Genomic DNA, 11415 nt, shown 5'->3' with positions numbered 1-11415 from the left:
ACATTACACAAGATGAATGTACATTTGTCCTGAAACCACAGTATCTCCGGCATTATGCAAGCATTGTCTGCCCTCTGCAGGTGGTATATTGGCATTGCTGGCCAAGAACAGGAGAAATTGTCAGTTAGCTCAGGAAAGACAGACCTCACTCCACAGACAAGCAGCTTGTATACTGAAATAGTCAATCAGTATATAATAAGTGGTATGCAAATGCATGCTAAAATGTGTGATATGATAAGATCATATGCTTAGATGAATGTAAAAATGAGTCTACATGGCAGACATGGTGGTGGGGGTTAATTGATAGGAGTGGGGAGCAAAGATATCCACCCCTAATTGCATGTATTTTTCTGTCCTCTCTGTGTCCCCTCCATAGGTGCTGTTAGCATTGCTTTTGTGTATTTGACTGTAATGAGCCACAGCAAGGGGGGGGGGGGGGGGGGGGGTGGGTGTGTACATGTAGCCTTGGAGGCCAAAATATTCTGTCATTATAGTGGTCTCAGTAAAGTGCCTTCGATTTTTCATGAACTTCTGACAAGTGCCATTATTTGAGCACTACTTTATTGACGACCACTTATCATTTTTAATCAAAATGTTAAGATGGATTTTATGTATTTTATTAATGAAATGTAAAAAATATTACCTCAGAAATACAGCATCGTTGACAGATCCAAACATATTTAGGATGTTTTTAAAAAGTTTATTGGCGCATAAAATAAAGACATCATTATAGTTTACATGTAATACAAATTATGCGACTGTACAATGCAGATATCATTATAGTTTACATATATTATGAGATTAGATGTAAAAAAAAAATCTTCAAGTTACAACCATATGTTGACTTAAGGCAATAATCTAGAGGTATTCATCTGTATACATACATTTCACTCATCATAAAACTGTACTTGACGTTTTAACTGTCAAGTATAAACAGTCATCAGTGTTTTTTCTTTCCTTTAAAAGAACTGCAAATGTTAAGACTACTGAAACACTTTGCTACAACACAATTAGTTTCCATGGTCTTTGGATTATGCACAGCCTTTTAGTATGATATTGTAGAACATTAATGGAATAAATTGAATCTTTTTCGATTCTGCGGTTGATGTAACCATAAATACGATAACATGAGCCTGAGCAAAGGAAAGCACAAATCACAGACAAAAACAAATCAGTCAAACATGACCAAGTCAATTACATCTTTTTAACCTCCCCAAGGACACATCCCAAATTATTTCAGTGATTCCACTCCATTGTCCACGATCAGTGCTACTGAGATATGCTTTTTGGGGTGGAGACAAAAAGTGATTGAAGTAAAACTTCTTACAAAAATGCAAAGACAACAAGTACTGAAGTCATTACAGAAGCACTTGTAGAAGGACTGAGTGCATTACATTTGGATTGTCTACATCACTCCAATGAGCATTTTGTGTTACACGGATCCCCGGATGTAAAAAAGTTGTACACGCTAACAAGGGGAAACATGGACAAGGCTCCCAGCATTGAGCCCAACTGTACTACAGCTCCACACCACACGAGGGCGCTGTGTCCCTCATCGCGCAGTATCACCCCTATGATGACCTTCACGTAGGACAGTGTCAGAATAAAAAGGACCCAGGCTCCAACCTGCAACAGAGAGAGTAATGATTGAAGTCATAGAAACACAACAGGGCATTGAACATTCAGAGGCAAAGGCTAAGACTATTGATCTATCATTCACATAATCTTCAACTTTTAAATAATCTTGCAAGCAATAGTGATCTAACCCTCTTTAACCTCCCTTTCAATGTAGTCACACAAAACATACAGTCATTCAATTGAACACTGGACAGTCTATAATCGTTAAGTTCCCATTTTTCTGCCATCATATCCCTTAATTAATAGTATAAATATTAGAATCACAATGTTTACCTAGCATTGTGTATTCAGCAATATGGAAAAACATGCATTATATGAAAGCTGTAGGCCTAATACTACCAAACATACAGTTAAAAGTATATACTTGATATTTCAGATCTAATTAATATAAGTCTTTCACTTGTACACATATAGTAATGGCAGAATGGCAAATAATTGACCTGATCAAATCTGAACAGTATATCAAAAGTGGAATACACATTCCTAAAAGCCTGGATTTCATAACATGCAGACATAAGTACAGTCAGTGAGTGTACATTCATGGACTGCCTCACGTCTTGTGTGAAAGGTAAATTAATTGAAGCTCACCATGAGTATGGTTCCTGCGCTCTCATGGACCAGCAGGGGGCAGGGACTCAAAACGGCCATGGTCATGATGTAAGCACCAAACCCTGTACCCGTCACAGTGAGAAATCCCATCAGGGCCAGGGACCTGGGAAAGGAGAAAACAGCATTGCCATTCCTGCACCGTGTGCAAAGTTCACAGCTATTTTCAACCATGCCATGCAACAGGCTTTGCATTTAGCCCAATAACACAGACAACATTTGCACAATACAGAATAGTTCTGTCTTTGCTGCCACTTTGAACACTGGACTGAAAGACCCGGATCAATTTAAATGTATGTATGTGCTTTAAATGTATGTTCAATGCAGTGTGAAGTCAGTAGATTGCTGCTGCCATGCACAAGCTGAATTTATACTACTATTTATACAGCTGAAAGCACAATGAGGCCACTTTTACACAGAAGTTTGTTCATTCACTCTTTTTTTTTGTTAAGATGCACTGTATTTATGTGGTTGTGCTTGTGTCAGTGTAATCAGATCAGGTAATGGTGAATGCATATGAAACATTTTCCTTAAGCCACACCTAAATCATATGCAGCATTGTTTTTTGCAATTATATCATTGTTTTATCTCAAGCTGCAAAAAATATATATACTATAAGAGAAAACAGAAATCCTGCCTGAAGATATTTTTTTTGAAATAAGGATTTTCTTTCATTTCATTTTACAATCACACAGGTGCTTTAAGTTACATTAATTATGTAACTTGCCTTTGTACTGTAGCCTATCAACTGATCTGCATTATGCAATGCAAATAGTTTAACGGCAAACAGTAAACCTTAAAACAAACCTAGGCTATCTGGAATATCCAGTTAACACTTGCACATTACAACTCCATACATTCAGTCACAGAACATACTTTAGGTTTAATCAATAACATGGAAAGGTAAATAATTGGCATAGTTTGGCTGCGACTAACTAACAGAGCATTGTATACTTAAATTGACAAATACTCTTTTTGATGGCACACAGTAAATAAAGAATGTAAACACCATACTTTGCATGTGCAAACATACCTTATAGGCACAAACATGGCGATGAAACAAGCCACAGGATTGGCCACTGCAGCCATGGTGGCAGCCAAGTGGTAGGTCCTATTTCCATAGGGCAGGCACGAGTAGGACTGCACCGAAGGCATCACAGCATTGGTCAGGGCATTGACCCAGGCCAGCACCACAAAGATGAACAGCAGCTCGGGAGCGGTGTAGGTCCCTCTCCCAAAGGAGCTGCGGGGCGCCCTCGGAGGGGGATCCAGCAGGCTGATCATGGGCTTCTGCTCGGCCTGGTGGTTCAGGCTGAAGGCGAGGTCCCCCTTTTCCCCCGCCCCGATCCCACCGTTGAGGTACCGGTTGTTCTTCTGTCGGTCCCGGCTGACGGCGGGGTGGTGGTTAAGCAGCAGGAAGGCCACCAAGCACACCACCATCATCACGCTGAGGAAGATGAAGAAGACTTGGGCGGAGAAGTTGGCAGGCTGGTATATGGCCTGTAGCCCGTCGGAGGCGGCACCGGCACCCGTGGAGTTGGCCGACGTGTCGTTGAGCGTCCAAGTGAGGTTCCTGCAGTGGACGACGCCCACGCCTTGGATCAGAGCGGTGAGGGCAGGCACCAGTCCGCTCAGGCCCTCCCCGATGAAGTAGGAGGTGAGGTACTGGGGCTTGAGCCTCATCATGAAAGGCAGGAAGGTGACGGAGGAGGTGCAGTCCACCGTGGACAGGAAAAGAGTGAGGACCAGGAGAGGCACGCTGCGGGGGATGCCCCCAACCTCCACCGTGTCACGCCAGAAGAAGGCCAAGAGGAAGCTGGCCAGCATGCCCACGGCTACAATGACGTAGATCACGGCATTCTCGTTGAGCACGCCCGGACGGAAGTGGTGCATCAGGGTGACCAAGAGTGGCCCGATGTTGGCTATCTGGATGAGGACTGTCAGGTAGGAGGGCAGGTACCAGCCCTCGGGGAGTTCTGAGACGATGAGGGGCAGCTCCACCCACATCCCGTTGATGGCCACCCAGGAGCCCATGCCAAACAGGCAGGCCAGCACGTGGGTGAAAAAGGACATGATGTAGTGTAGTGGTAGAGAAGTTTCTCACACAGCTCAAGGCCCCAGTGATAAGACTGGCCAATCTGAAACAAAAGCATCAAGGCAATTTTCAATATATATGTTCTTATTAGCGTTGCATAACTTTGTGCATTAGTTAATATTAAATAAAGCACAATATGTTTACCATATAAAGTTATGGGGTGCCAAATGTGACATAAACAATTATTTTATTATACATTTGTCCCACATTTAACCACAATATCAATTTCTCACATTTTTACAAAAATGACCTTTTTTCCAACATTTCCTACATAATGATAAGTATAAATGGACTATCCCAGAATTATATATAAGCTAAATGTTTTATTATTTAGTGGTTTTTAACATTTAGCAAAATATACATATGAACATTTAACAAAATGCATGAAACTTCTACTAAATGTACAAAATGTTTAGCTAAATGTAGAAATAAATGTATAAAACATTTAGCTAAATGTATGAAACATATACAAATAACTTTTTTAGTCAAACAACTGGAAAAGTAGTGCTGTTTGGACAGGGATCAATTTTTCAATTGGTGACAGAGCAACTTGGCCTTTTTCCTTGGTACCGTACTTTTTAAAGTTTATTCACTTTGCAGAGGTGAATTCTTTCTCAAGAACTGCTGTTTTCCTTTTTTAAAAAGAAGCCAACTATACATATGCATCATATGTACATTGGGTTTGGCCCTTAGGACATTTTTGTATTATGTCAACATAAAATGGGGAGTGTTTAGGTGAATAGCAAGTCAAAACCATTGATTCTTTTAAAATGTAATGCTCTACATCCAACCAAACTTGTTCTCTGCATTATATCTTTTTACATTTTTACACATAAATGTCCTCCATAAGATTTTTTAATTCAGTATTTCTCTTTTCATTCATTTTAGTTTGGGGATTTAAAAAAGTAGCCCACGGACAACCGGTGAGTCCTTAATTTTTTAGCCTTTAGGTAACATTCAGAAAGAATGTGAGAGATAATCTCAATTTTCCAAATGGAAACTTTCTGATGGACTAAATCACTCCAGCAATTTACAGCTTAGCTCCGTGGCAAAACTGACTTCCCTGGCCATCTTTTGCTTCTACAGTACATTATGTGTACACACCATGTGTACTTCCTGGATACACCAGTCCAGGAAGGACACAAGCACCTCAGTCCAGAAGGCAAAGTAGATGCTAATCTATTAATTACATTAAGTAGAAAAGGAAATACATAATCCAAGTGAAAAATTAAAAAGCTCTCATTGTACTTTACTCACACACAGATACACACAACAGAGACAGTGTGTGAGAGAGAGAGATAGACAGAGAGAGATAGAGAGAGGGAGCGAGAGAGTGAGACAGAGAGAGAGAGAGCCATCTGTTCCAGCGTCACACTTGTGTCTGGGTCCTACCATGTGCTGTAGTCAAGAACGACTTGCTTCTTCCTCTGTTTCAGAGATACATCTCCTTCCATTGTCAAAGTACCCCTTCATTCTTGCATCAGCATGCTGCCTGACCTCCCCCTCTACTCGTTGTGCCGCTTTAATAATCCCTGCACCCGACTGGATGGGCAGACAGGAGCTCCCACCCTCCTCTCTGTTCCTCCAATCAGCTTTTCAGATGCACAGAACGTAACCATGTGCTCTTGCTCTGAGCAACAGCAAATAGCTCTGCTTCCTTCTCTTTCTCAATCCCCGGCATTGCCGACCTTGAGACCGCCCACAAAACCAGTCTTGCCTGTCTATTGAAGGTGAATCACCCGTTATGAAGCTATGCCCACTAAAACAGGTACTGTTTAAAGCTGAAAAGAGAATTGCCTGAATGAAACAGGTTATTCTTCATACTATCAGCACTTAAGTGAGATATTTGTATTGAATATGTGTGGTTTCCTTAAAAATGTCTCTCACTGTCAAGTATAGAGATTACTTATAGATTTAGTTAGATTTTGTGAACAGCATTTTAACTGGGTCTCCCGAATAAAAGTTTAACTGAGTCATGCTGAGTTCTTCTTCTTCTTCTTCTTCTGCTTTAATACATTATTTAGTTGCCCAGAGCAGACACTGTGAAATGATTGGCTGTGAGTATTGGCAGAAGTGGTGAAATGAGGATGTGTTTAACACAAGTATAAACAGATGTGGTATTATATTTTACTATCCTTGTTCTCCCCTCCACAAACATCAATGGAAACATTTACAATTACAGATCACACTTCAGGTCGCATCTCTATTTTAAAACTTGGGGTGTCCTGGAGTTTTCTCTTCTTTTTAAAATTCTTCTTTACTTTCTGAAGACACACAGCACACCAGAGCCATTGGGGGTAAGAAATTTATCATGGCCACAGAAGCCTGACGTTTAACTGAAATCATTCATTGAAAGTATTACTGTCTATATAGATAATGGTTGTTGAGGCAGTTGGGATTTAAATTTTTAGGAGCAGTTCCAGTTTCAAGCGAAAACCAGTGCAGTGCTATTTAGTTTTGTTACTTGGTGGAGATGGCTGGATTTACTACTGGCCTAATTAAACAATTATTTGTATAACAAAATCCACTCTGTGTTTAGAAGCAGAAGTAAAGTTCCATTTTTGTAGAGGTATTCAATTGCTGAGCTGGATTAGCTCTTAACATATTCATGTACGGTCTCGTTTCAAAGAGGCTAAAACCATGAATCTTTTGGTAATGAAAATTTGAAAATATCAAAGTGCTTAGCCCTGCTTCCAACAACATAAGACAACTTATTGAACCCAGGTGATGCCAATTGGCATCATAAAGCACACCTTTAATTGTTTTCATTTTTTGTTCTGCAGTGGAGGCTTGCGACTCTCAAATATGGAGAATTGTCTGAGTTGTGTTTGAAAACCACGCCTGCATTTTGTTAAAGTTGAGCTGTTTCATCACCAGAAGTAATACCAGCAGTAGTAAACACCTATGGAGCACAGAGAACATACTTCACTGGAGTGTAACACTTCAGAAACATATATAATGTTTATTTTTATTTTATTATTTATTATTGTTTTAGTTTTTGTTTGAATTGGATGCAGTGTCATAAAAATAAACTATATATTCAACTGTTTTATTTTACCATTTCAGCTATCTAAACATATTCTTTCCAGGAACTCTGATGATATTTTTATACATTATAAAGCAATGGTATGTCCTATTGACATGGCTCGATGATGTTGTTACTCCATACCTGTTTTTGTAATGTAAGATGATGTACCTGAACTGACACGTTTGGTTTTAGAGATATACTCGAGTGAACATATATTTCAAAGTGAGCAAAAATGTTTTTTTATATTCATATAATAGGGACTATCAACTAATCCTAAACTTGAAATTCCTTAATAGAGGTAAGTCTTGTGAACAAAATGAGGGGCTGCATGAGGGGTTATCTATTACATAAACCTGTTTAACCGGAAAAAAAAAAAAAAAAACACTGAGGATTTTGAAGGGCTCAAAGAGTTAATAAGTAAATTTGTCGGCTTATATATAAGCCGGTCCTTGTCTGACCCACCTTCCACATCTCACCAATCAGTGCAACCATCCACCCCTGATCATTTATTAAGTATGCAGGGACAGTTAACTTACATTTATGCCATTTATAATGTTTCGGTAATTCCCTAAACAATGGTGTGAGTTGCTGTAAATCACAAACAGAGGTTGAAACTTTTAACAGTGATGTACATGTTTTCCTTCCCTTAGCACTGCGGAGTTCTTTACTTTCACTCCCCCAAGCCTTGAAGTTCAAATACTCTTTCCTCCTGAAATTAGATGCTAATGCTAATGTCAGTGACCTCAAGCCATAATTGTTTGGACATTTATTTTTTAGTTCAGTGTATCTATTCAAGATAGCATTAACTGAACAGACATAACATTGCATAGCACAAAGGCACACAATAGAGCAGAATGATGCATTGCAATATTGTTACTGCAGGATTTTTTAAACATCAAGTATGACTTTCTTTTCAGCACAAACTTTCTCTTGCTCTCTTGTGCACTCTCCAAAGTTCTGTAAGTCCTATCAGTTCACCCAAGCAGTCAATAAGTGAAACATCTGAGTTTACTACTGCTCAGCCATCACAGATCTATATTTCATCACTAGTAAACTAGTAAACAGCGACCCCTCTGATTGATCTAGAAATGGAACAATAGACTCTGCACCTGCAGCTATAGATCTTACCTTTAGAATATGATGAAACAACAGCATTTAAAAAAAATATAAATATTGCAATATGATCTTTGTACCTATAATGCAGACCTAGCACACAAGGCAATATTATTCCTCAAAAAGCCTGTATTTCACTAGCTTGATTTATTTGCAGCTGTAATTGATTTTGTAACTGTTCTCTCAGTATGAGACTTGCTGATCTTTTCTGGTTCATGACAATGCTGACCTTGCTTTTTCTCCTTCTTTCTTCCCACTTTGCTCTCTCAGATTTCAGCTGACCAAAGGCCACTCAACGTGCCAACTACATAAATTAGCCAACTGTAAAGAAAAATAATAATAATAATAAAGTAACCCTCTGCAGCATTAGCATCTGTATGTAGACTCAATAACAAATCAGCGATTCTCACAGTATTAGTATTCTTAAAAAAATATTTTTAGTGAATTGTGGAAAATGTTTTAAGGGTTACATATAAAAAAAAACTCTGTACCATGATTTTCTAAAACAATTGTATTAGCCTTGTCTGTCTGTATAAATATTTCTGTTTGTAAATGTATGTAACATACAGCTGGTTGTCAGAAAATTGGACATGCATGTGTCCTTCTTCAATCGTATGTTTTTATTCTAACATTGTATAGGCTTAAGTGAAATTTCACAAAAACTACATTTTAAGGCTTCACAACATTTCCAAATGAAGACCTTGAGTGTCCAGAAGGCATTGGCATAAAAAGCTATTATGTCTAATATGTTCAAATAGAAGTTTTAGTGGATGTTAAAATTGTTATGATCCTTTTTGCTGAGTTGGTGTTGTAGAACGTTACATTAAAAATAGTCCTTTCCAGACCAATAAACTTGTCCAGTACACATGTTTGCAACAGAATATCACAGCAAATTTATCTTGGAGCAATAAAAACTACCTTTACTATTGTGCAGAACTGTCACTAAGACAAGATGGGACGGGAGTTTCTAAATTGCCTTGTGTTTAGAACAGTAGTACCATGTGACATGAGCCACGCCCTCTTGTTGTGTCAGGGACACGTGGGGATGCACGGTTTCTTCATCTAGCTAAGATGTGATTCTTTTATTTTTGAAGAAATTAACTTTTTATAACATAAAATAACACAGTAAAGCAAACTAAAATTTTCTTTACTTTGCATTTAAGTCTGTTATTTTAGCATTTTCTGTTATTTCATACCTACTACAAAACCTCCATCCAATGCTGGAAACTTATATTCTCTAAAAGTCTAATTCTACACAAATGGAAACATAGTAACTGATTAATATCAAAGATATACTTAAACCAAAGAATTTAATGAAAATGACATATACAATTTTTGTTTAAAAAAAGAGCAAAACAACAGCCCTTTGAAGTCATCTTTGTTTTAAAAAAAGAGTGAAAAAACAGCCCTTTGAAGTTTTTGTCGTTGGCCTGAATTATACACTTCAATGATACAGTGCCCATACAAGAACAGGAATCATAGCTTGAAACTAGGAAAACAAAAAATTTGCAGGGAAACCTGTGATCTAACAAGGTGTGTTTTGAAGTGATTGAACAAAAGACAATCCAAGGAAATGTATGTCTATTAAAAGCTGACCCATTTTTTCTCACGCTTTTCTCTTTAGATCACTTTGGTGCAGGTTAATGCTCATTTTCATTTAATTCTACAGTTTTTTAAATGCACTTTTTAGCTAACTTTTTGGGAATTTTTAACACATTTATGTCTGCATTCTGGAGCATGATTTTGATCTGTTTGATGGTTAAAAAGTGGTTTTTCTTCACAATTGAAAGTATTCTTTGGTCATGCACTACAGTGGACTTACATGGTCTTCCAGGTTGTTTACTATTTCTGAGCTCACTGGTGCTTTCTTGCTTCCTAAAAATGCATTACAGTTGACTTTGATGCACCCAACCTTTTGGAAATGTCTCTGACTGATTTATGCAGATTTTTCAGCTTCTCGACGGCTTGCTTTACTGACATTGACACTTATTTGGTTCTCATGTTGAGAGACAATAACAACAGACTCCAAATGCATATACTCCTAGAATCAACTTTAGACTGTTTGTCAGGTTTCTTGTGCATGAAGTAATAATGCAAATACATAAAGCAAGAAACAGCAGAGCAGCCAATTGTCCACTTACTTTTGCTCCCCTAAAATTGGGCACTATATATAAAAATTGCCACAATTGCAAAATGGATCACTCAAATCTAATGTGCTGGAATACAGAGCCAAAACAACAAATAGTGTGTCTCTGTCTAAATAATTACACACTGCACTGTATATAAACCAGAGAACAACCTGGTGTTTGTTGTATAAAAATACAGCTATGTTTAGGCAATAAACATCAAACTACATTTTCATATGCATTCGACAGATACATTTTAAGGCACATTTTTGTAACCTCCTGATTACTTAACACCAATTCCAATTTTATTGAAAATTCAACAATCATAAACTGCTAATGTGCAACCGTTCACCAACCTGTATTCAAAATTCCCTCTCCCAGTGACACCACTGCCTTATAACTCCTGTGCAGTCAGAAAGCACTGCAGTGAGTGGGGGAATGGAGGTCCGTTCCCGAAGCCAAAGCTTTGTGCAGTGGAGCAGCGGAGGGGAAGAATGGCTTATACAATGTGTTCACAGCTCAGTGGGCGTGCTCCCCCTGGCCAACCATGAGACAGCCTCGGAAACCATAATACTGCCTTCACTGACAGAGGCTCTGGAATTGTTGCCTGATTTGCAAATGCTTGGTTAACAGGTGATATGTTTGGATTTCATATGATCTGATTTAGTCCCCCCTGCCCCTTCCCACCAGTCAACATAAAGTGTAGAATTGACTGGTCTTGAAGTGTAGCATAAGGTATAAAACCAATGTGTTGAATCATACTTAAATACAGTATGAGCCCTTGGTAAACAATGCCCTCTTTTGTAGTG

General features: G+C 38.5%; 1 protein-coding gene across 2 annotated transcripts; it reads right to left on the bottom strand.

Annotated features, from left to right (window-relative positions):
* Positions 1-689: 689 nt before the first annotated feature.
* Positions 690-11064, bottom strand: slc52a3-2a (solute carrier family 52 member 3-2a). 2 transcript variants are annotated; one of them, XM_064341390.1, is made up of 4 exons: positions 10963-11064; positions 3278-4382; positions 2227-2350; positions 690-1626 (listed from the first exon to the last, which is right to left on the bottom strand). In XM_064341390.1, exons 2-4 carry the CDS (start codon positions 4315-4317, stop codon positions 1411-1413), a joined length of 1380 nt encoding a protein of 459 aa, XP_064197460.1. In that variant the 5' UTR covers positions 4318-4382; positions 10963-11064; the 3' UTR covers positions 690-1410. The 2 variants fall into 2 exon arrangements, with proteins under 2 accessions (XP_064197460.1, XP_064197452.1); XM_064341382.1 differs by lacking the exon at positions 10963-11064 and adding an exon at positions 5732-6136.
* Positions 11065-11415: the final 351 nt, after the last annotated feature.

The sequence above is a fragment of the Anguilla rostrata genome, chromosome 1 (assembly GCF_018555375.3).
Source record: "Anguilla rostrata isolate EN2019 chromosome 1, ASM1855537v3, whole genome shotgun sequence".
Classification (NCBI taxonomy): domain Eukaryota; kingdom Metazoa; phylum Chordata; class Actinopteri; order Anguilliformes; family Anguillidae; genus Anguilla; species Anguilla rostrata.
This window is presented reverse-complemented; position numbering and strand designations above follow the sequence as displayed.